This window comes from Belonocnema kinseyi, chromosome 10 (genome assembly GCF_010883055.1).
Source record: "Belonocnema kinseyi isolate 2016_QV_RU_SX_M_011 chromosome 10, B_treatae_v1, whole genome shotgun sequence".
NCBI classification, from domain to species: domain Eukaryota; kingdom Metazoa; phylum Arthropoda; class Insecta; order Hymenoptera; family Cynipidae; genus Belonocnema; species Belonocnema kinseyi.
In genome coordinates, this window is record NC_046666.1 from 24,518,791 (window position 1) to 24,545,854 (window position 27,064).

Below are 27,064 nucleotides of genomic sequence, written 5' to 3' on the forward strand. Positions count from 1 at the left end.
AGGAAACAGAAAGAGAATATATCACTGCACACACACAAAAATCAATAAAGTACAAGTCCTGTTTATCCTGTCCTCCAAAAGAGTTCAGTTTACCAGTTCAAAGAAAACATAATATAAATCAAATGTTGGCACGAATAAGATAAACAAATACGAGAAAGTAAAAATAGGCCAAAAATATATTGCAAAAAATGTATAAAGAACGCGAGGTCAATCCCTGCTATCCCGCTCTAGTAGCGCGGTTTAACTGGTTCAGTAACTCTTCAGCAGAATTAAGATATTAAAGTTCATTCCATCTTTTGTTTTTATTATTCACCGGCCTATTACTAAATTAATCAAAGTTCTTTATTTATCTAGTTTTTTTCTAACTTCAAAATATCCATTTAACTTGATCAGAGCTCAAGAGGTAAAATGAGAAATGGGAAAAATTCAATAGATTAAGGAAGACCGAAATAGAAACATATGCTAGAGTGTTTAAAGAAAGAAAAAGAGGACAGATAATATGGAAAGAGAGAAGCTAACACTTAGATTGTCATGCAAGTCAGGAACTGAGAAGGCAGGTAGTACATCTACCAAAGAATGTTGAGTTTAACCCGCAGATCTATGCTTGAAAATTTCTCACGAATTTTTTAAGCGGTGCTCAAAGGAAAAGAACTCAAGGTTCGTTTTATGCTCCTTCTCTTTGAGCCGTGGCTTATAACAATTTCATCCCTCGCCGGGATAAATTTTGCTTGCACCTAAAAAAAGTTGATGGACCGCATTCAATTAGAATTATGCTAAGTCTAAAGTGCACCTTCCGGTAGCCTTACCCTAACTACCATTATCACATAATTTACAGCCGCTGAATTATAATCTAATGAGCTACAATAAGAGTGCCTCACAGCAGCTCTACTTTACCTTGTTAAATACGTTGATGACACCTCCTCTGGGATGCGTAACATCGAGCGTCTTGATACGTGACTGGAGCTTGAGCTCTGAGTTCTTTGACGCTTCCTTCCGAAGCAGAAAACTTCTGTGCTACCGTATTGGCTGGATCTGGCGCACCTGGCGCGAGTCTGGCGCTAAAGGGAATGATTCCACTTCCTGTTTATTCGTGATATCGTCCCCATCGAGGATTTCTTCAGATTGCTCGGATTCGGAAATCGATTATGCACCGGCTTCCGAAATAAGATAAAGCTGGAACAAGGCTGCTACTGTGAACCTTCTGGGTCACACGTTCCTTGTCGAGCCAAAACACTTCTCCTGATGCGTAGCTTGCTGTTGACGAGCTTCTTCCTGGCGTTGGCGATAATCGCGCGGTTGGCATATCGGCGTAGTCCATAGTTCACAGTCCCAACGCTGGCTTGCTTCTGCCCATACGTGGCCTGTGAACTGAGTTCCATTATTACTCAAGATGTGTTTGGGATATCCGTAACGCGCGAAGACCTCCTCTTCGAGAATCTTAGTGAGGCGTGGCGAATCTGAAGCACGAAGGGGTGTAAGTCGAAGCACGAAAGGGTGTATCCACGCGTGTAACTCGTGGATGTTGGGCGTTGGGTGCTCTGGTGCGTACATGTTTGCAAGACAGCCAGATGGGGCAGCCGGACACTTAATGGCGAATCACGTGATTCATTCCGGGCCAAAAGAAGAATGCCTGGATAGCACGAAGGGTTTCGTCGGCATCCGAGTGTTCTGAGAGAGGTGCTTCGTGATACTCCCACAGGAACCGATGTCTGTTTGAAAATGCTTTTTCTGCTTCATTCGCGGGTTGTCGATCGCGGATTTCTCGCTAACCCAAAGCATTGCGGGTGATAATTCGATCCTCCTGTTGAGCAGCTAGGACTTCTTGAAACAACGGCGATATGCTTGCAGTTTGCACGGCGCTGAGGACGGGAACGCGGTTCGTAATCGTGGTGTCCATCGAAGAGCGTGTTGGTGACAACATTGGCTCGAGATAGGGTTCACCCGGCGACATTTCATTGGGATATGGGTGGCGTGAAAGAGCATTGAGAAGCTCGTTCTCTTTTCCAGGTACGTGTTAGACAATACGCGGAAACCCACTGAGAAATAAGTCCCAGCGCATGAGCTTATCGCGAGTATTTTTTTGGCGTTCTAACCAGACGAATGTTTAACTATCTGTGCGTAAAATAAAAGGTTGATCCTCTAAAAATGCGCGATACCCTTTTATGGCCTACACGGTCGCAAGGCACTCCTGCTCGTTGCAGTGGTACCTTGCTTCGGTGATGGAGAATTTTGCACTCGCAACCGAGATTATACGACGCTTACCATTTGATTTCCCTTGCATTAGGACAGCGCCCATTTCTCGTGCACTTGCATCATTTGAAGATCAAATTGTAAAGAGGGGTCTGAATGGCTGAGAGTTATCGGTGCTTGAAATGCGAGTTTGGCAGTTTCGAAATCCCTTACTTTTTCAGGAGTCAGCTTGAAGGGATGTTTCGTCGAGAGTAAGCCTGACAACGGGGCTAGAATAATTGAGGAATTCGGGATTTATTCTTTAACCTAGTTACATATCCCGAGAAAAGAGCGCATTTCTTTGCGCGTGGGTAGAGAAGAGGCGTTTTTAATAGCTTCGATATGAATGAGTTGTGCTGAATTCCCCCTGGTGCCGAGAACGTGTCCGAGATAAGGAAGTGTAGTTTGACCGAAACTACACTTTTTCGGTGAGACTGTAAGTCCGTAGATGGATAGACGTTTAAAAACGATAGCGAATTGTAATAGGTGCTCTTGCCAGTTACCCGAATAGACGATAATATCATCCAGGTACGCAACCGCGAATGTACCCCATTGCTCGGCGAGAATCTGCCGTATAAGGTTTTGGAAGGTACCTAGCGCATTTTTCAGACCAAGGGGCATTAACCTAAATTGAAACTGGCCTCCTTCGGGCGTGGAGAAAGCTGTGTATTGACGCGACCCCGAAGAAATTGGGACCCGCCAGTAACCACTCTTAAGATTTAGAGTTAAGAAAATCTTAGCTGTACCGAGCTCCTTTAAAGTCTCATGAATTCGAAGGAGACATTGGGGAGCGTCTATTGTTGCTTTTTTTAGCCGACGGTAGTTGACGCAAAACCTATAACCTCCGTCCTTTTTTCCGGCGATGACTACTGCCGCACTAAATGGGGAAGAAGTGGGTTCGATAATTCCGTCGGGGAGCATCTCGCGCACTTGAAGGTCGATATACTGTCGTTTCTTTTCGGAATATCGACGTGGGGCTTCACGGAAAGGACGGATCTCGTGTTGAACGGCTGCAAGCGTCTGCTTTAGATGGCCTCCGTCGTGAAAAAGAGAGGCGTGTTCTCGTACGAGATTTAAAAATTGCAATTTGAATTCGTTTGGAAAATTATTTTGGACTTCGACGTCCGTGTCCGCAGGGGTAACCTCGTATGCGTGGGGAAGGGGACTTAGGTAGACGCTGTAACGTTTCTCTTGTCTCTTATAATTCTTAATAATTGAGATTCTTTAATGATATTCTTTAATATATTCTTCAATAAATTTACTTTTATTTAATATAAATGTCACATATCGATCAGTTTCAATAATGCGATCAATTATTGAAAATTAGTTCAATATGCTAATTGCTGTGTCCTAATCAGCAGATTGTAACCGATTATCACCGTCGGTTCCAATGCTGGAAGGATATTAAATGTAGCCCTAACAACTTTATTATTAAAATTAACTAATAATGCAATCCTTGGAATTAAGATAGTTTCCTCCTGATTTACTGCGAACAAAAATTTGTTTTTAAGGATCCGGGGGCCTTTGAATGCGAAATAATTCGCAACTAGGAAATTCGCGTGAGATACAGCCCTCTGTGGATCTATAATCTATAATTTTTACTTGAGAACCGTTAATTTTCCAAAGATGAAATGCTTGGGATCACTCAAGACAATCGGTTCAGTCAGACTCACTTGAATTAACTAATACTATTCTTCAAATTACTTTCAAAATAGGTGCAAAGATTCCGCACAGCGAGGTCTCCACGAAGTAGAGTGCAAAGCTGTAACGCAAATCGTTGCATGAATTATATAAAAGTTCAGAGCTTACAATTGAAAACTTATTCGCACAGCGAGGTTTCCATCGATTAGGATAGAGTACAAAGCTGTCACGAAATAAATCCTCTCTTGACTCACATTTTATTTAAAGACTTTACTTTCAGAAAATCACTCAAAATTATTTACCTTCGATTCCTAAATTAACATCTAATTCTGCACAGCGAGGTCTTCATAAAATGAAGTACAAAGCTGTCACAAAATTAAACGTCAACTTATGCATATTTAATTACTAAATTATTTTATGAATTACACTGAATATAAAGAGAGAGAAAACCGTGTTAAATAGCCTGAACGTTGCAAAACTGTTCAAATTTAGGATTGCATTTGCTTTCCTATAAATCACTGTTAGAGTATGTAACTCCCTGCTTGATCTACTCTGAACGCAGACAGGAAACCAAACGTCGCTCACCCTTTGAGCTCCCAAAAGAATAGCACTCCCCAATCTTTTCGACTGACTTCGGGACCCGCGCGGACCCACGTTATCCCTACTATTTCGTAATAGCATGCGTAAACGACACGAGGAAGGCTGCTGAGATCAGAATAAACGGCACTTAAGATGGCGTGCGCCAATTTCGGCTGGGATGGTCGGTTCTGAGACTTCGGCCGCCCGAGCTCGCTAGTTTCCCGGAAGAGCTTCAGATTGTCGGGCACGGATTACGGGACAGTCTCGATGAAAGTGACGTTCAGAGCAGTAATAGCATTGAGGGAGGGAGCGGGGCATTGCTGGAACCGAATCCTGTATCGTTTGTGGGTGAGACATCGCTAAAGCATTCGCTTTCGACTTCGTGACGTCACGAGAATCTTTACGCGGCATTTCCTCTATTTCGTCGGCTTCAGCCTGCATAGCGCGTTCGTAAAGATCCTCAAAAGAAGTGAGTGTTCCCGAGCGCAATTTTCTCTTAATTGAGGGCTTCAGGGATTCTAAAAGCAAACCCACGATTTGTCCCTCTGGGGCTTCGGGTAAGAGACGAAGGACTAAGAAATACTTTCGTTGCAGGTAAACTTTGACGGTCTCCTTCTTCCCCTGCTTTGTCACGTATAACCTTATATGAAGTCTGTTAAGCGCGGAGACCCTAGCGAAATGCTGTGTAATGAGGTTTCGGGATTTTTCCCATGGGAGTGACAAATTTTTGTATATCTCGAACCATTTCGCGGCGTCGTTAGTTAGCGAGATGGACACTGAACGTGACCAATAAACGGGCTCAATCGTATTCTAATCCAGCGAATGTGGGGCGTGGTACGTCGGGAGAGCGAGAAGCCCGAATCACGGCTCTAAAATTTGTAAATGGAACTTCCGTAAGCAGATTAGTATTCCTGCCTGACAGAACGCGTTGTGAAGGAAGTGTAGAAACAGGGATCGATGTGGACCGATTGACGTGAGTAAGTGGAGGGGCGGGAATACACGGAATAAAGGTGCAGTCTGGCTGACTACTGGGTCGCGCAAATGGCTCTGTGTTGGGTACCGGTTTGAACTGAGTAATTTCCGGTATTTGAAAGGAAATATTACGCGGGCTGGTAATAGATCTTACTGGGATGGATCGACTGCTAAAGCGCGGGCTAGGAGAGTGAGAGAGTACACGGCACGGTGGGGGAAGTGGGCTAACATCCGCGCGATTAGACTCGACCTCGTCATTTTGGTTGAGCGCCACAAAATTTTCTTGATTACACTCGGAAACCCGATTCTGTCGCGTGTCCATTGTGCGCGTAGTTGGCCTACTGCGACCGCGACCTGGCGTGCTCGGTGAGCAGAGCATGATCTGCAGGGAAAAAGGAACGTGTTTTGAACTTAGTTGAAAATTAGAAAGAAAAACCAATTCTAAGCCCCACGATTGGGCCGCCAATTTGTTTTTAAACCCTTTCGTGTTTAAGCGTTCCGCACAAAGGTGGGGGGATATCTTATAACTCGGATTGCATTAGAAGAAAAAAAAGCAAGAGAAGGGGGGGGGGCGGTTGAAAGTGAATACTATGTCGGCAAGAATATCGTCCGCACGTTTGAAGTCGATTACGAAAGAATCAATTTCTATTAACACTGTACTGAAATTACAACACAGTAGAAGAAAAAAAAGGGAGGGGGTTAAAAAACTTTACGCCGAATATTACTGAAAGCCTGTACAGGGGACTTTGGAAAATATTCCAGGGAACTACCGGTTGGGATGTACAGCATATCCTCGTTTACAACGAACTGCGGAAAGGTCTCACTGGCTGAGCCAAGGGGGATAAAGGTGGTAAGCCGAAAACAGTTGACCGATTTTCTACTGGCACCTTCGAGGTAGGTGTCTAAACTTAAAAGTTATGGAAAGACAGCAAATACAAAGTTCGGTAGGGGGGGGGGGGGGGGGGGTATAAATATTAAAAGATGGTGGTGCTTACATTAACGCGTAAATTTCCGATTTCCTGAATAATCAGCAATAAAGGAGAAAACATAATAAATCAAATGTTGGCACGAATAAGATAAACAAATACGAGGAAGTAAGTAAAAATAGGTACAAAATATATTATAAAGAAATGTATAAAAAACGCGAGGTCAATCCCTGCTATCCCGCTCTGGTAGCGCGGTGTAACTGGTTCAAGATAGTACAGCTAGAGGACAGTTTAATCGGATTTAGCGAAGGAGATAGAATAGGAAACATACGAGGAGAAGGGAGGGGAAGGTAAGAAAGAAATAAGATATGAAAAAAAAAGAAAAGGAGAGAAAAGTAAAAGAAAATGCTTCCCAAACGGTAACGAACCTCGGCCTGATTCTGGAAGCAGCGTGTAGATATTCAGGTAACTATAATCTCTCGACGACTATAATGCTTGGTGAATTTTCCACGCCGTAGAAGTATTTGTAGAGCTGGAATTCCTCAATGATATTGAAGTCCTGGAAAGGGATCCGGGTTGTGGAAATAAAAAGATTCTTATTTTGAACAGCACTCTATTTTTATTTTATTCAAATACACTATATGATCGCATAGACAAAATATTAACCGGATACTTTAGAAGTGGAAGATCAACTGAACTCATTTCGGCCGCACGCAGCCGGACCAGAGCGCAGGACGCTCTTGGCTTGAAGGAAGAATAGGACCCAGGCCGCAGATTGGCCAGTGGTGAGCAGGAGAGAGAAAATAACGTATAGCGGAAAAGGCTCCCACCGTCTCCCCGAAAGCTGAACGTCTCAATATAACTAAAATGTTACAATAAATTTAAATTTTAGGAAAAATAAAAATTCTATATTACATAAAACGGTAAAAATAAAACTATCAATTGGAATATTATAAAAACTATTACTATTGAAAATGGCTCAAGGAAAGAAAAGAAACGCAAAATATGCGTGAAAACAAAATATGTATCTAAAATGCGCGGATTGTAATAAAACCTATTTTATTCGTTCGCCTTAAAGTCTAAGAAATTAGGATAATCTTCATAGAATATATATTAAATATACGAAAAGGCCGTACGAAACGGAACTAATGTAATTCCCGACAACTATTGAATTTGAATCTCTTCAGTGGAATTAAAATATTAAAGTTCATTCCATCTCATGTTTTTATTATTAACCAGCCTATTACTAAATTAATCAAAGTTGTTTATTTATCTAGTTTTTTTTCTAACTTCAAAATACCCATTAAACTTGATTAGAGTTTAAAAGGTAAAATAAAAAATGGGAAAAATCCGATAGATTAAGGAAGACCGAAATAGAAACAATTTGCTAGAATTTTCAAAGAAAGAAAGAGAGGACAGATAAAATTAAAAGAGAGAAGCTAAAACTTAGATTGTCATTCCAGTCACGAACTGAGACGGCAGGTAGATATAGGCGAGCCAAACTTTTGCCTTCCAAACAGATGTTTTCCAGATTTTAAAGAGAAAGTTTCTAAAGGGGCTGGAAAATAACAATAGGAGCAAGCGAAATCGTTATGAAGTACCGAAGAATTTTGAGTTCAACCCGTAGATATATACTTGAAAATTTCCCATGAATTTTTCAAGCGGTGCTCAAAGGGGAAGAACTCAAAGTTCGTTTGGTGCTCCTTCTCTTTGAGCCGTGGCTTATAACAATTAATTTACTTTGAAAAAAGACGAATTTTCAATATAATTCAAGCATTATCTTGAATTTCCAATTAAACAAGATAAATAATTAAACAAAAAGTTTAATTTTCTATCGAGAAACCTAACTCGACACGATCAATATTAGTATGGAGCCATGTCTCGGAAAAAATTATGACTTTGTAAAAACTCAATGGAATAGCTTGACTCAGGGAATTTAATTTAGTACGTACGCCCCTGACGTGCTGGCAGTAAAGTGTGATGTAAGAGTTGCTGGAGTCAGTCGTCTTGCGTGCGTTAGCATAGGGGATATTGGTAGTGGTAGGAGAGACACGTGGTACTACTTGCTTGAAGTGACGTTTGTCAAAGTTACACCTTTTTAACGACGATACTCCACCGCGAGATCTACTTTTCCCAGTTTCAGACGAGAGGCAAGCTCTCTCTTGACTTCTGATTGATTTCAGTCTGTTGATTCTGCCGGCATCCTTCAGGTTGCCGGTACCCTTCTTCGCATTGAGGAAAGACCGAGAGAGCGCATGCGCTGCTTCCGATAAGACACATATCAGTTTCATCGGCCGAGGCCTTGATTGCGTCTGCGAGAAAATACCAAGTCTGTAGTCACGACTGTTATTGAGCATGCTATTTGGGACTATTTTAGAAAAAATCTCAGAAACTGTGGACATTGGGATTTCTTTGATAGTGGAGCCATGATCACTGCTCTTCTCGGCGAGTCCAAAGATTATTAGGTTATTTTTTTTGAATATTTTTAAAATGATTAGGAATTTCTCAGAATTCCCTTAAATCTTTAAAAATCCTTTAGATTTCCTTCAAATTATCAAAATATATTGAAAATTTCTTAGAATTTTTTCCAATATCCTAAAATGTTTTAAATTAATTGAAATCTTTCAAAGTCTTTCAAAAGTTTTTTTTCAATAATTTTATAATTCCTTGACGTATTTAGGAATTCCCTGAAATATCTAAATGCCTGTAAATTATTGAAATCTTTTTGAAATTTTATGGAGTTTTTGAAACAACCTAAATTATTTTCAATGCTTTGATATTTTTTGAAATCCTTTAAAACTTTAAATTTCTTGAACATTCCTTGGAAATTTTTTAAATACTTTTAAATATTCCATTTCCTTTGGAATTTCTTTAAATTATCAAACAATATAAAAAAAACTACAGAAACTCATATAGGTTCCTATATAGGATCCTATCTCCGTTTTCTTCTTTTCTGTGCTTTTTCCAAAAATTTAATTTTTTTATTTTAATCTTATTTTTTACGATTAAAAGAAAATTTACTCGTCCTATCGAAAAATGATTAATAATAAATTTATATATATTTTTAGGCGAAAAATTTTGTTTGTTAACTTTAGTTCATACTTTGTGTCGCTTTTAAAAACAATTTAATGTTTTTATTTCGAATGTTATTTTTTACGACTAAAGCAAAAACTACCTGTCCTATCAAAAAGTATAGCTTTTTTTGGATGAACAAGTCTTGTCTCATTGTTTTTCGTAGCTTGTGTCGTGAAGTGATTCATTATAAATCTGTAGTTCTTTCCAGGGCGTGCAATTTAAGCTTTTTCATTTTTTTCTTATCGTGCATAGATTGACCAAAAAATGGCATTTTTGGATTTTTCATTCTTTTTGATACGATCAAATTTGGAAGGTTCATCTTTTCGACCAAATTGAAAAAGTTGTTATTACAATCTTGCAGGGCTTTCAAAACGCAACGTTTTTTGTTTTCTTGAATTTTTTCGTACCATCCGTTGTTTGGCTTAAAATGTTCATTTTAGTTTTTTTTTTTTATTTTGAAAATGCTTTAACCATGATAATTTTCTTTTAATAAAAAAAAGTCGTAGAGATAAATTGTTTGACTTTCTGAGTACAATGAACATCCGTACATAGAATTTCTGAATCTTGAAAAAATGTGGTGTCAAAAATAGTTGGTACGATTAAATTTGGAATTTTCAACTTTTCGATCAAATTAAAAAGTTGTTATCATAATCTTGCAGGGCTTTCAGAAAGCAATGTTTTTCTTCTCAAGACTTTTTTTCGTATCATGCGTTGCTTGTAAAGAATTTTTGAATTTTAAAAAAAGTGGTCTTGAAAATATTTAAAATGTGCCCACTTTCTTAGTTTTCATCCAAAATGGCTGGCTAACGAACTTGACTTTTAGTTTAGGACACTAAACGAGTGTACTAAAGGGCAATCTAATAGATTTTTTTTTTTTTAAATTATCGTGTTCACAAGAAGACATACTAATTTATACACACACATGCATACAAACATACATGTATACATCCATACACACATTCATCCATACATAAATACATACATACATACACACATGCACGCATACATAAATGCATACATAAATACATATACGCACATACATAAATACACACACGCGCATGCATACATAAATATATACAGACAGGCAGGCAGCTCATTCATAAAAACCGGTTTTTCGGATTCAGTGGGTCTCAAAACGTGGACATTTGACAAAAACTGGGGGGATCAAATTTTACACAAATCTAATACCTTCTCGGATCAAAATGTAATTATTAGAATTTTTAAAAATATCCTAAAATACTTTTAATCTTATGTTTTTTTTAAATTCATAGAAAATTTTAAAATATCTTGAAAATTTCTTAAAATTTTAAGAATTCCTTTAAATCTTTAAAAACGCTTGAAATTCCTTCGCATGATCAAAATATATTCAAAATTTCTTGGAGTTTTTTTTTAAATCCTAAAAACTTTTAGATAGTTTGACATTTTTTGAAACACTTATTAAGTTTTAAAATAATTCGAAAATTCAATGGAACATTTCGAAATTCTCTAAACTGTTAAAATTTCTTTGAAATTCCTTTGAATTATTGAAATCTATTTAAAATTTGTTAGAGTTCTTAAAAATGCCCTACATTATTTTAAATTCTATGATATTTCTGAAATCCTTTGAAACGTTTTAAATACCTTGAAAATTTCTTAGAATTTGTAAAAGTTGTCTAAATGATTTTAAATCCATTCTAATTCCTGCAACCAATTACAAATTTTTTTTAATTTGCTAGAATATTTTTAAAATCCCCTAAATTTATATCAATTCTATGACATTTTTTAAATCCTTTGAATCTCTTTAAACTCCTAGAAAATTCTTCAGATATTTTAGAAATTTCCTTAAATCTTTAAATACTTTAAAATCTTTAAAATCCTTTAAATTATGGAAATCTATTTAAATCTTAGAAGAATTGTTTAAAATATCGAAAGGTCTTTTAAATTCTTTAAATTCTTTTTAAATCCCTTAAAGGTTTTATACAAACCTCTTGAAAATTTTTAAAATATCCTAAAATACTTTAAATCCTATGAATTATTTTACATTCTTGAAAACTATTAAAGTATCTTGAAAAGTTTTTGAAATTTTTAAGAATTCCCTAAAATCTTTAAAAGCACGTGAAAATCCTGGAAATTATCAAAATATACTAAAAATTTTTTGCAATGTTTGTTTTTATTTCATTAAATCTTTTAAAAAACGTAAACTATGAGAAATCCTTAAAAGATTTATGAATAATTTCATAAATCTTTGGAATTTTCAAGAATTCTTTAAAATATTTAATTTTAATTTATTCACTAGCTATAGGATGTAAGTTGTTAAATTGTTTGTCATGTTTTAAGAGCCCCATACAAGAGAATGGTATCAGGTAAATATTGGGTAAAAGCACTGAAGATTTGAAAAATTTATTTCCGCCTATGAAAATTAAGATTCTTATTTACGCAAATGATCCTCGACACCATTACAATTTCATTAATCAGGATATAAAAAATTACATCTAAATAACAAAAGAATTTTATATGCAAAAGCTTTAAATTAACAAGCATCAATTAATAAAATTTATTATTATAAAATTATTTAATTTGATAAAACTAAATTGAGTTAAATTATTTAAAAAATCTGATTATCAAATTGTTAACATTTTTATTAAAATAGTATTGATTTAAACCACCCTCAAAGGATTAAGCAAACCTTTAAGCAAAATAACAAGTCCTATTTATCCTAATAAAGGGTGATCATTGATACTGGTCCTAAATGTATCATTGCACACCATAAAAAATATGAAAAAATTTAAAAATACACATGACGAAAATTTGTAGGACATAAAAGCAAAACCACCCCTAACGAAAAAAAAACCGCAAAAATCGCCTAAATTGTGTGTAAATATTAAGGCTGGTCTTAAAATGTGTCTCTTTTGCAATAAGTTTAAACTATTAAAAACCCTTCAAACTTTTTTTCAATTTTTGAAACTTCCCTTAAAGCTTGAAAAACCTTAGATTATTGAGATCTTTTAAAAAAGCCTTGCAATATTTAAATATCACCTAGAATATTGTTAATGCTTTAAGATTTTTTTTAGTTTCGTTAAACTGAATTTCTTTAAAAACCTTCGGAACTTATTAAATTACTGAAAACCATTGAAAATTTCTTGTAATTTAAAAATATACCCAACAGTATTTTCAATCCTCTGAATTTTCTTGAAAATTTCTTTGAATTAAAAAATATTTCCCAAGTTCTTTAAAATCCGATGGAATTTCTTTGAATTACTGAAATATATTTGAACATTCTTGGAATATTTTTAAACAACCTAAAATATTTGCAATCCTTTAAAATCTTAAGAAATCGTTTTATACTTTTTGAATATCTTGAAAATTGCTTGGGCTTTTTAAAAATTCCATAAATTCTTTTCAATTCTTTGGAATTCTTCTCAAGTATTGAAACCAATTTAATTTTTTTTTGATATTTTTAAAAATAAACTAAAGTTTTTTGAATCGTGCATAATTTCTTTGAATTCCTTTGAAGCTTTTTTTAAAATATCTTTCAAATTCCTTAAAATTTTTAAGAATTTCTTGAAATCTTTGAAATCCTTTGAAATTATTTCAAATTTTTAAAATCTATTTACATTTTTTTTTTAATTTTCATATATATATATATATATATATATATATTTTCAATCCTAGGAACTTTTTTAAAATCCTTTGAAACTTTTGAAATGTCCAGAAAAAGTCTAGAGATTTTCAAGATTTCTTAAAATCTTTTAAGTCTTTTGGATTTCCTTCAAATTATTTAAATACTTGCAAAATTTTTGGAATTTTTGAAAATAACCTAAAATATTTTCATTCCGATGAAATTTTGTGGAGCACTTTAAAACTTTTCAAATATCTTGGACATCCCTTAGAATTTGTGAAATTCCTTAAAATCTTTAAAATCTTTTTGAATTTCTTTGAATTATCAAAACATTTTATTTTATTTTAATATCTGCTAAAAACTCGAAACAACTTTTTTCCACTTATGAGTTTTTTTTGAACCCTAGAAAACAGAATCATGGGGATTTTATTGAAAAAGTAACATGTTATTCTTTTTCCATCGCTAAAATTGAAGAGAAATATTGTGTTCTAACTCGATTAATATGTTGACAATCCTGAATAAAGTTGGTTTGATAAATTTTATTCAGGATTGTCAACAAATAATTCAAAGAAATGCAAAAAGATTATAAAAATTTTAAGGAATTTCACAAATTCGAAGGGATTTCCAAGATATTTTAAAAGTTTTGAAGTACTCCACAAAACATACAATATTTAAAGTTAGTTTTGAAAATTCCTAGACAATATGAAAACTAATGAAAACCTTTGAAACTTTTTTCCAATTTTTAAAAATTCCCTTATACCTTGAAAATCCTTTGGAATTCCTTCAAAGTAATAAAATATGCTTGAAACGTTGTTAAATTTTTTTAATTACTTGAAATATTTACAATTTATTTTTATTTTTTCAAATCTTCCGAAACTTTATAAATATCAAAAAAATTCCTTGACTTCTCTAAGAATTCTCTAAAATCTTTTAAATTCCTGTACATCTTTCAAATGATTAAAAACTAATCATCATTTGTAAAATTTTAAAAGGTACCTTTAAATATCTTCAATCTTTTGAAATCACTTTCTTTTTCAAAGAAAAAATGTGGATTTCATTTTTGGTGCATTTGAACAGATTTCTATGTGCTATACATACAAATTTAAAAAAAATGTTCATCCACCAATCCACCAATGTGTCTTTGGGAATCCCAAACAAAATGTCAAAAAAGAAAGAAAATTGCAGATAAGAAAAACTTTTGGTGCCAAAAAAATAAAACACACTTAACGGAAAAAATGACCCGAATTGAATAGGCCCATTGTGTCCGGTCTTTAAATGTCGTAGTTGTGCACATTAAATTTCTACCTTGTCTTTATAAACATACAAAAATGTAAAATTATTCAAATTCTTATAACAACTATATTTATGAAAAATAAATAAATTGATTAAAATAAATAAATACAAATTCTAACAATAATATACGTACATGATAACATTTAATTTGTAAATATTGTTGGTATCACCCTCATTTAAATGTGGTATTTACATAATCACAATAATTGTTGCATTGTTTCTAAATATGTAAATTCATACTATTTAAAATGTAAAAGTTGTTAATTTATTTTTAGAATTAATTTTAATTAGGTTAATTCCTATTTTCCGGAAATGTTATGGAAAGCTTTACAATTTCGTAAAAGTAAAGATACATAGCGAGTGCGCCTGAGAAAATGTATGGGAGCCATATCCGTGTTTGTTTGTAAACATTGTTCAAAACAATGCATTTTTTATCACAATTAGGCAATTTTCGATTTTCAGGAAATGTGCATTATAAAGACCCAATTCAATATCTTTGATCAAAAGAAGGGATGAATTTGTTATATATAAAGCAAGAAAACTAAAGGAATATTCATTTCTTGAGTTTCGCTGATTGAAAGTGAATTCATTGCAAAGTTTTGTTAGCATTAACAAAAATGCGATTTTTAGTGTTTGTCTGTCTGTTATACCTTTTTTACAATTGAGCTAGTGCTAGTGATAAGGGTAAAAAATTAAGTGTTGATTCTAGACCTTACGTTCCAATACGAAAACAACTAGAACAGCAACAAGGAATACCACGAGCACAACTGCTACACCAAATATTGCAAGGACAACAAGTTCTGCAAACACGACAAGAAATGGTACCACAGCAAAAAATGCGACAAAAAGAAGCGCGAGAACAAGAAGAAAAACAAAACAAGGAAAGGCGAGAAAAAGAAATAGAACTGCGACAAATAAATACTCATGTAATACCAAGAGTACAAAGACAATTGAGTGAAAGACGAGAAGAACAAGCAAACAAAATAATAAATAAACAATATGTAAATACTTTTTTTGAAGCACAGGGTAAGTTTAAAAACACATTTTTATGTCACATGTATGATTTCAGCCCTTTTCAAAGAATATTAAGTGGGGATAAAGCTCTATTTTTTACTCCCTAGGAATTAAAAAGTGACGTCAGAAGCAATTAATGAAAGTTATATGTCTATGAGCTTATCAATCATTTCTGGAAATTTATAAAAATATTTAAAAGTGAATTTTGGGTAATTTATGATAAGTTACCATATTTCACTGAAAAATTGCCATAAATGGCCGGAAATTTATAGACGTTTTTGATCATTTATGGTGAATTATCACAAAGTACCTATGATATTACCATAAATTACCAAAACTTCCACGAAGTCTAGGAAATTTCTAAAAATGTTTAAAATTAAATTTTAGGTGATTTTATTATAAGTTACCACATTTAACTGTAAATTTACTATAAATGACTGGAAATGCTAATAAATTTTCGATAATATATAAACTTTTTTAAATTAAATTTTCATAATTTATGGTAAGTTATCACAAACTATCTGCAATATTGCCATAAATTCCCAAAAAATGTTAGAAATTTTCGTAAATGGACAAAAGTGTTAAAAATTAAATTTTGGGTAATTTCGGATGCGTTACCATATTTACCTGTAAAATTACCATAAAGAAACAAAAATTTCCAGAAGTTTTCGAAAATTGATATGCATGTTTAAATCGAGTTTCTGACAATGGATAGTAATTTACCATAAATTACTTTCAATATGAACATAAATTACCATTTTTTTATAAATTCCAGAAATTTATAGAAATTTTCAAAATGGCATTATGGATAATTTATGGTAATTCACCTTATTTATTTGTAAAATTAATGTAAATGACAGCAATTTTTCGTAAATTCTTGTTGATATTTTTAAATTGAATTTTGGGAAATGTATAAGAAGTTACCATAAATTTCCCTTAAAATGACCATAAATCATGCTTTCCTTATTCGAAATATAAAATTCTTTAAAATCATGACTGTATTTCGACAAATTCCTGAAATCATATGTTTTTTATAAACAATATCGTATGCACGTACCCGTTATGAGTAAACAATTATTTTTCATGTTTGTTCCATTTTTCCAGGATAAAATAAATAAATAAATATATATAATATATATAATAAATATAAATAAAAACCTCGAAATATAAGATTTTACCATTTCCTCTGAAACAACCACATTCTATTAAGTTTTAAAAATAAATATTCAAGAATATGATAAATTAATTTCAAGATTTGAAAAAAATAGATCCTTCTTATAAAAAAAATCAACTTAGCTGTAATAAAAACGTAAGAGTTTGTATCCAATTATTTCAAGGGATTTAAAAACCAACAAGATTTCATTATTTTATTCCTATTAACATTTCCTTATCGATTTTTTTAAAATTTGATTAGAAACTAAAATGGTGATGATTTTTACCAGACTAAGTCCTCTATTGCCTCAAAACTACTTTTGAATTTTTAGTTAAAACTTAATCTCGTTTGGTAGAAATTTGTTTTTTTTTTTGAGAAAAAAAAAGTAACTGGTCGACAAAAATAATTTATTTTGATTAAGGATTCATCTATTTTGTTGGAAATTCGTATCTTTTATTTGAATCACACTGTTTCTTATTTAAAATTAAAAGATGTCGTGGAAGACATGTAAATTATTACATTTTTCGCAGATAATTTATGTTTCTTGTTTATATTCAACCTTTTTTGATTTAAAAAAAATACATATTTTTTTGTTGCGTTGAAATATCAACTATTATATTTGTTTTAATAAATGATCTTTCTAATAGAAAATTCAAGTATTTGGTTAAAAGTTATGTGGGTCTACATTTTTTTCTGTGTATAATAGCTTTTAAGGCCATGTGACGAGTGGGTAACGTGACCATATTCATACCTTACCCTCACTTTTTTTTATTTCTCAACTTATTTTAACACGAAGCATCACATCGAGTTGAAAATTTGGAAAAATAAATAAGAAGCACTAAGGAAGGTGGGTCTGGTCCTATATTTTAATAATTATGAAAAAAGCAAAAAAAAATTATTTACAACAAGAAACTTTTTTCATAATTATACAAATTTAGGACCAGACTCACCATTCTTAGTGCTTCTTGTTTAGTATGCCAAATTTTCAACTCGATGTCGCGTTTCGTATGATAATAAGTTAAAAATTAAAAAATTTGCGGTAAGGTAGGAATCTGGTCACGTGACCCACTCATCACATGGCCTTAAAGATCATTTAATTTATTACAGAGGCCTGCGTTAGAAGATCGCGTAGGTATGAGGATAACTTCTATTGGAAATGTAAAAACCTGAATCCAGAATTCCAGGAGCATCTTTTCTCTGTTAAAGAACTGACTGAGTGTAAGTACATTTATCCGTCTGAACACTTTGTTTACTCAAAGAATAAACAAAAAGAATTGGTTCGAAAATGTTTTTTTTTTTTAATTTAAATATTTTTGTAGGATCTATTAAGGCCAAATTACATTATTAATAGGCTACGGAACCATTTATTAGAAAAAAAATTTTAAATTCTTTTTCTTTATAAAAAAAGGTGATTATCCCTTTAAAATCTCCTACGCCTATAACTTATCTCTTTTACTACCTCTACACCTACTTGTCTACCTTGCCTATTTTTTTTTCTTGAATCACACTACTGGACCCTTTTTGATAATTGCCAACTACTTTTTTATTTTAATAGATTGTTTTACTATAGATTTAACAAAAATATTTCTCACTTACAGATTATTGCATTCAAGGAACACCTGGAAAATATTTATGTGATTGTAAAAAACTTGAAGACAAATGTCTGATGGACCAAACATGTAGAGTATTTCCGACAAAGTCATTAGGATTTGCGTCAATCAAGCGTGCTAGACTAATGGGAGAATTGGGTCTTCATGAACAATTAAATCAAGAGAATCAATTTAATCACGATCAACTAGTGCCTTATAATAGCCATCAGGTTCTCAATAATCCAGGACCCAGTAATATTCAATTACATCCTAGTCTTCCAGGACCTAGTTATATGCATTCACTTCATAATAATCAAGGGTATAATAATAATCAGCAGCATAATGGTCCTTGGTGATCCTGATATGTATACTTTTATCAATAACAGGAATAAAAATTTATTTAAAATAAAAGCTTTGTGAAGAATTTATTTTTAGACCACCTGCTCTAAAGACTAAAAAGCTATCAACATTAAAGATTTTAAATAGAATATTTCCATAATATTTTATAATTATGTTTTTAAATGATCAGCAGAAGAAAGACAAAATGCATAAATTAGATTTTCAAAAAATGCCTAAGATTTCAAGACATTTCAGAAGGATTTTTCAGAGCTACTTCAGGAATCAAAAGCCTGGAAATCTTGCATAAGTCACGGAATTTCGTCCTTCAGGGAAAATCAGTCTAATATCTGGGGCATTTTTTGTGTTGAAAATGCACCGAATTGACTGAAAATTCACATATGTTGTTGAATTTTTTTAGAGTAGAAAATTAATTTTTATTAATAAATCAACACTTAAATTAAAAAATCTGTTTCTTATCTTAAAACTTTAACTATGCGTTAAAAATTCGTTTATGAATGATTAAAATTATAGAAAATGAAAAAATAAAAATAATATAAAATTTAATTTAAAATTGAATTATTCCAATTTTTGTTAAAGTATTATCTTCTGTCGTTTAGAATTTATAAATTACTTTAAAATTTTCTAAAAAAATGAGATTCAGGGGTTCCACAAGATCTAGGGCGTGCGACTGTTGGTTATCACGCTTCGCGCTCGATGTTGTATTTATCTCGCGTTTCGCGCTCGAGTATGTATTTACCTCGCGCTGCGCGCTCGGTCTTTATATTTTCGCACATTCTTGCGCAAACATTTAAAAATTAAGACTCAAAACATCCACCACAGTAATTTTATGATTGTGAATTCTCTTTCTCCAAAAAGCTTAGCTTAAGAGTTTGAGCGCACCTACGGCACGCGACTGATGGCAATCGCAATCCGTGCTTAGTATTTGCATTTCTTCCGCACTCGGGTACAGACCTTTTAAAATGAAAGATGAACGGACCGACAACTGTAATTTTGTGATTTTGAACTCTCTTCTGTTAAAGCTCTTTTGGCTTTAACGAACACATTCTCATCACTTATTTCGTACGTCGCACTCGATTTTATCCAACCTGTCAACTTTTCTACATTATACGCAACACTTTCATAGCAATTATAATACATTTTTTATGTAACTCTGTCAGGGATTTTTTTGTTTCTTATTATTTGTTAATTTGGTATTTGTTTCTTATTTTGCTTTAAATTGTATTCTAAGCAGCTCTGAAACATGTATGATTTCAATAAATGTATATCATTACAATTCTTAATATGCATAAAAATTGAATCACACTAATTCTTATTTCCTTGTTTTTATTATTTTTTATAATTTTTAATATTATTTCTGACGATTAAATAAAAACTACTGCGCATCTGCATAGAGACTAATACAGGAACCTATATAGGCTCTTATATAGGAGCCCTATGTCCTCTTTCGTCTTTTCTGTGCTTTTTCCAAAAAGTTAATTTTTTTATTTTTAATCTTATGTTTACGATTAAGAGAAAATCTACTCGTCCTATCGAAAAATAATTGATAATAAATTTATAGATTTTTTCAGGCGAACGACCGTTGTCTGGTAATTTAAGTTTACACCTTGCGTCGTTTTTTCAAATAAATTTAATATTTTTATTTAGAATGTTATCGAAAATATCGAAAATAGCTCTTTTTTGGATAAACAAGTTTTTTCTCATTTTTTTCGTAGCTTATATCGAAAAGTGATTCATTATGAATTTGTAGTTACTCCCAGGGCGCGCAATTTGAGCTTTTTCATTTTTTTCGTATCTTGCATAGTTTGACCAAAAAATGGAATTTTTCATTATTTTTGGTATGAACAAATTTGGAATGATGAACTTTTCAACCGAATTGAAAAAGTTGTTATCATAGTCCTGTAGGGCTTTTAAAAAGTAAAGGTTTTCTTCTCCTGACTTTTTTCTTATCATGCGTTGTTCATCTTAAAACGTTCATTTTAGTTTTCTTTTGGATTTTGAAAATGCTCAAACTCTGATAATTTTCTTTTTTTAAAAAAAAGTCATCGGAATAAATTGTCTGAGTTTCTGAGTACTATGAACAACTGTACATAGAATTTATAAATCTTTAAAAAATGTGGTTTCAAAAATTTTTGCTACATTCAAATTTGGAATTTTCAACTTTTGGACCAAATTAAAACAGTTGTATTGATAATCTTGCAGGGCTTTCAAAAAGCAACGATTTTCTTTGCCAGACTTTTTTTCTTATCATGCGTTGTTTGGCTTAAATTGTTAATTTAATTTATTTTTTTGAACTGGAAAAATTCTATAATTCCAGTAATTTTGGATTTTTCCAAAAAAGTCTTTTCGATAAACTGTTAAATTTTTTGAATACTATGAATAACCGTACAGAGAATTTTTGAATTTTTAAAAAGTGGTCTCAAAAATATTCAAAATGTGCGCACTTTTTGAATTTTCATACAGAATGGTTGGCTAACGAACTTGACCTTTAGTTTAGGACACTAAGCAAGTGTACCAAAGGCCAATCTAAAAGATTCATTTTTTTCAAAAGTTATCGTGTTCGCAAACAGCCAGACATACAGATAGACAGGCAGACAGACAGATATACAGACACATTCGTAAAAACCTGTTTTGCGGATTAAGGGGGTCTCAAAACGAGGACATTTGACAAAAATTGGGGGGGGGGGGTCAAATTTTACATAAAAACCTTCTCTGATGAGAATGTAAAAAATACGTAGAACCTATTCTTAAGCTTAAGCTATCTTAAATCATAATTTCAAGTCCCGAAAAACCGCGCAGCTTCCGGATTTTCGGGAGTACAAGAATAAAATTAGTAAAAATTGAAAAATTGAAATATTTTGAAGCTTGAAATTTGAAGAGTTTATGACTTTCGAATATTTTGCAACGTCACAATTTAAAATCCATTAAAAATCCTATGAATTACTTCAATCAATTCAAAATTTACGAGAATTTTTTTAAATATCCTAAAATCTCTTGAATTCTTTAAAACCTTTAAAAACTCTTTAACACTTTTTTAATAACTTGTGAAAACCTTGGAATTTTTCAAAATACCCTAAAATAATTAACTTTCTTTGGAATTCCTCAAAATTATCAAAATATATTCGAAAATTTTTAAAATATTTTAAAATGTTTTGAATTATTTGTAATCTTTTCAAATCTGTTTAAAGTTCATGAATGATTCAATAATTACTTAAAATTATAAAATTTCTTTTCAATTCTTTTAATTTATTGGAATCCATTAAAAATTGTTTGCGATTTAAAAATATCCTGAATTATTTTTAATCCTACTAGCAGTCTTGCGAGCGCCTATTTAATTATTTTTTATCAAAAAAAAAAAACAAACGAAACACGTATCTTTTTTATGTGATGCATATTTAATAAATATTACAAAATATTATCATAAAATAATAAGAAGGTACCAAGGGATGAGTTCTGTACCTGTAAGTGTAATCAATCTTTTATAATAGGATTTAAACAAATGGCTTCTTTTTTGGTATAAAATGAAATTGAACTATTTTATTTCATATCAGCTTTTTTGTTAATAATTGATTTACAACTGATCTTGATGAATCACAATTATTATAATTTTGTAACTCACGTTGATGAGAATCATATTCTTTAAATGAGGAACTATTCATTTTTAAACCAAAATTTTTATAATTCAATTTAGCAAACTTTTCGACATGCGTCAAGTAATAAACTCCAATTAATTTACTCAGGTAATTTACCCTCAGTAATTAAAATATTTCTTTTTTTTTATTCCAAAAGCATTTTTATGTTAAAAATTAAACTATGTTACTGAAAATTTACATATTGATTCGAAAATTCAACTCTGGTTGAAATTTCAAATATTTTGTTAACATTTTTTAAGGATGTTCACTACCACGTTTTCATACGGAATTCTTTTTTTTAATGAAACTTTTTTTGGTCAGAAATGAATACCTTTTGCTTGAAAATTCCACCATTCTGTTTAAAATTTTAGATTTGTGGTTTGATAATTTAACTATTTGGTTAAAAGTTAAACTGTTTGGTTGTAAATGCAACTCTTTCATTAAAAAGGCAAATTTTCAATAAAACCGTTTATACCAAAAATAAAAAGTTTAATTTTTATTTTAAAAAATTAAAGAATTTTCTGTCAAATAGTTACATTTTTATCCGAAAACATTAGTTTTGACCAAAAATAATTAAACTCTAGATAATTAGGTGGATTTTAAACCATACAATTAAAACATATGATTATTTTGAAACAATAACAGATGAAATGAACAAAAAAATTTATTTTAAGACAAATTTTAAAAGAAATTATTGAGTCCTCAACAAAGGAGCTTTAACAAAAGAGAATTCACAGTTACCAAATTACAGTTGTAGATGTTCTAACATTTGATTTTAAAAATACTGTGCACAAATGTTGGGGAGATACAAAGACCGATTCCGTAGCGTGAGTTTGAACATTAACGAACGCAAACACATATATTATCGAGCGCGAGGCGCTAAACGAACATAGAAAAAAGCAAAATGTCTACAAAATTGTTGATTTTTCCATCCAAAAGGTCAAATTTTATACAACGAAAAATTGGATTTTCAACCAAAGGGATACATTTTTATTTTGTTCACGTTCAGTCACTGGTTGAAAATTCGTCTTTCTGGTAAAATATTAATCTGATTGATTAAAAATTAATCTCTTAAACATAGATGTCCAAATTCTAACATTTTTTTGCAACGGAAAAATACTTAAAATTCACCTTTCCATTTTTGGTAGAAAATTAATATTTTTAATTGAAGTGTGATCTTTTTTATTTAAAAATCTAACAAATTGTTAAAAAATGTATGGGTTTTGTTAAAAATTCGTCTTTTTTAATAAAACATGATTCCTTTTGATTGAAAATTCATCTTGCTGATTAAGGACTCAACAATTATGTTAAAAATTATTTTTTATATTAAACTAATTTATTAAAGTATAAATTTTTTTATTAATTGTACTTCAAGAGTTGCATCGACTACTGTAGTCTTTATCGACTTGATTAATTACATATTATCTTCTATTAGCTATATATGTATATATAATCCAAGACTGTTTTTGTCATATTTCGGAAAGCCAAAAAGGAATAATGATATAAGTTAATTGACACTTTGTACACATTTGAAGAGGGGAGGATGAATTTACATACTAGATTAAATTTCGCATTCTATAAATTTCATAGTCGACAAAAGAGCATAAGTTTCACATCTAAATATACTATAAAACTCAGGTAGTTTATATTGACATTTTTCATCTGCTGTGACAACCTAGCAACCATATCCGAGGTTTGATATAGATCCATCGGTATATATTTGAATATCATTTGGAAAGAAGTTGAGGATCCAGATAGTGCATTTTTGTAATTTTCAGAGTCAGTTTTGTTTTTATGAAATTTAGGAAGATCAGTAATGATGGTTGATACTTGAAAGTCCAAGTATGGAAAATTATGCCATCTTCTGCAAGCAATCTCTGGAAGTTCAAACTTAATTTCTTGGATTCATGTGTTCATTCTGACGTATAAAGGCTCTAGAGCTCTAGAATGTTAATTGTAGACGTCCTTGCAGTTTCTGAAAAAATATTTCTGTACGCAGGATTTGAAGGAGTTCAGACAATTGCAGTAGCATAGTTTAGACTACCTTAAATTCGTTTGTATTCGAATGAATATTCACCCTCTTCGGAGAGGATTCTATTAACTGGACTTGAGAAAAATGCTTCTATAGCAATTTTCATTTCAGCATTATGAATGGGAGAGACCATGCCTAAAGCATCTGGATTCGCTGAATTATAGATAATATAGATCCATAATCCAGTTTAGATCTAAGAACTGCTTTGTGGGTATTGATCAGTAGTTTATAATCAGCTCCCCAGTTTCTTTTAGCAAAGGGTTTTAATAATGTTAAGTCTTCTGTTACAGTCTGACTTAAAGAATTTGAGGTGGGGTGTCAGGCAAGCTTATTATTATGGTACCTGCTATTTCCAGCTTATGGTTTTTCACATATAGTATGGGAGCCTGGTCATAGGATTCATCTCTAGAAATTAAGATGCACTGAGTTTTGGGTTTAGAAAATTTGAAACCAGTTTTTCCAGCCCACTCTTGAAGATTATTGAGACAGCTCTGGATTAATTCTTGTGTAATCGTAAGATCTTTTCCACCACAGTAGAATGTGTGATCATCGGCGAATAGATTTTTTTGTGATTGGTCGAGAAATACAATTGGTGACAGAAAACTGTCAGTGACAGAATTAACACTAGTAAATAAACAAATGTGATAACTATTGTCATGAAATATTCAAGTAGATATAGAAGGCATAAAAACATAGTATTTAGAGTAAAATTGTATTTCTATTAAATTATAGAATCAAGGTTCTTAAAATATAATTTTAAGTCGAATAATCATTTTTGTTCTTTATATTATTGTTTTATTTTTTGTATGATCTTTGTGATTATGTCTCATATCTGACGCATAAAGAAAATTATTTTCTAATTTTGTATTTCTAGGACTAAAAAGGCCATATTTACACTTTTTTTTCTAATGACAATTATTATAATAATGTTTAATAATTTTTTATGCAGCATATTTTAACACTCATTTCAAAAGAATCCTAACACTACGAGAATATTGAAAACAATTTCCGCATTGCAGAATAGGCTTTAAAGAGATGTGTTTCTTTGAGATATATTGTTATTATTTATTTGAAAATAGTTTTTATGTAGATGGAGAAGAAATTTTTTGACGGGAATTTTAAGAAATTTTAGAGATTTTTAAAGAGACTTGAAGAGATTTTAGGCTGGATTTTAGGACATTTTAAAAGGTTACAAAAAATTTCAAGAGAATTAAAGAAAGTTAAGAAATTTCCAATGAATTTAATAATTATCAGGTATTATTTTTTTGAATTTATACAATTTCGAAAACTTTCGGGAGATTTAAAAGAATTTTGTGGTTGCTATAAGGTTTTATGACATCTTAAAAGATTATTAGGAATTTTCAATACACTTACAGAATTTACAAATATTTCGAAGAATTTTACTGGAAATTAAAAATATTCTAGGGGATTTCAAAAGAAGTGAAGAAAAATTTTAATAATAAAATAACATAATTTTTGTGAAAATGTTATTCAAAACAAATTTTTTGGAAAGGAATTCTTTGAATAACAACTTTTATTTTTGGGAAAGTATATTGTATATTGACACCTCATCTTAACTTTCTGATACAAAAAGAAACACATATAATGTTTAACAAATTATTTTTTAATTTAAGATTTAATTAACACATATTATACATATAAAAATTCAAAAAATTAAGGTTCCATATAGAAAAAATCATTTATGTATATTTAAAATGATTTTTTTTCGAGTTCCGAGTTTGGTTTGATTGCAAATCACGAGCCATTCCAGCCATATTTCGATATAAACTTTCGTTTCGTTTCCACCATTCCGAAATGTCCACATTTCTGGTCACCCTTTTTTGTTGTAAAAACATGTCGATTTTATGTCTCTATTGGTTTTTGTTAGTCACTACAGATACCACAGATGTTTAAGGTTCATCATCGTCAAAAAAGGAATTGACATACAAAACATCGACTCTCCCACTTTTGGCAATGTTTTGGTTGGTGCTTTCGTGGTCCACTTGGACCTATTTAGAAAATTAAAATTTTTAAGTTGTTTTTTCTCTCGAAAAACACATAACATAAATGTATATTACAAATCATTTCAGAAGTGAGATATTTTTGAAATGCTTTTAATCATCAGTAAAACTTTTAATTGATTTACTTTACGATTCTACTGTAAAAATTATCTACCTATTCTATTTCAGGAACATATTAGCTGGTCTTGTACATTCTTTCAAAAACTTTCACAGAGTGAGATGCCATTTCGCTTCCCCAGGTGGTCTTTTCTAACATCTCGATTTTATACCTTGGATCCAGAATTAAAATGGCACAATAGATCCAGTTACTTTTACCATGGTGCTTGAAGAGTTTGTCTCGAGATGCCTGGACAGCGACTATGATCTGTTTATTTACCGGATTTTCTGTCATCTTTTCCTTGAAATCTTTTAATTATTCATCTAATTTATCGATCAAAATGTTGAATTCAAGCACGACGTAAGGTAGAGTAACATACTTGTCACCACTGAAAAGCTTGAAGAGAACTTGGAAATGCCGCAAAATCTTGCAGATCTCTTTAAGAATCAACCATTCTTGCTCAGTGAGAAGCAAATGGTTCTAGCTTTTGCCATTTTGGCACAAAAAAATTAATAGCTTTCTGATTTAAAGCGCCGACTGAATCATTTCAAAACTAGAGTTCCGCCTGGTACTGGCGTCAATGATTACACATCTAAAGCCCACCTCGCAACATTCGCAGCAGCTCTTCAATTTATTTCTCCATTGTTCAGAGTTTATCAATTTAGTGAATAGCGTTCTCAGTTTCGTAAGTAAAGTATTTAAACTATTGACCTGTTCTTCGATATCACCGGCTGTTTCTATCTCTTCAATGTCTGTATCATCGCTGACGCTCCCTTTAAGGTTTTCATCAATTTCTATACTTTCGTGATTTTCCTCTTCTTCGATACTGCATTCTTCAAGCTTCAGTTCTTTCAGC

At 31.9% G+C, this 27,064-nt stretch overlaps 1 protein-coding gene across 1 annotated transcript; it reads left to right on the plus strand.

Annotated features, from left to right (window-relative positions):
• Positions 1–11,754: 11,754 nt before the first annotated feature.
• LOC117181042 lies at positions 11,755–18,425 on the plus strand. The gene is made up of 4 exons (XM_033373609.1): positions 11,755–11,764; positions 14,980–15,339; positions 17,588–17,698; positions 18,079–18,425. Exons 1-4 carry the CDS (start codon positions 11,755–11,757, stop codon positions 18,423–18,425), a joined length of 828 nt encoding a protein of 275 aa, XP_033229500.1.
• The last annotated feature ends 8,639 nt before the right edge of the window (positions 18,426–27,064 follow it).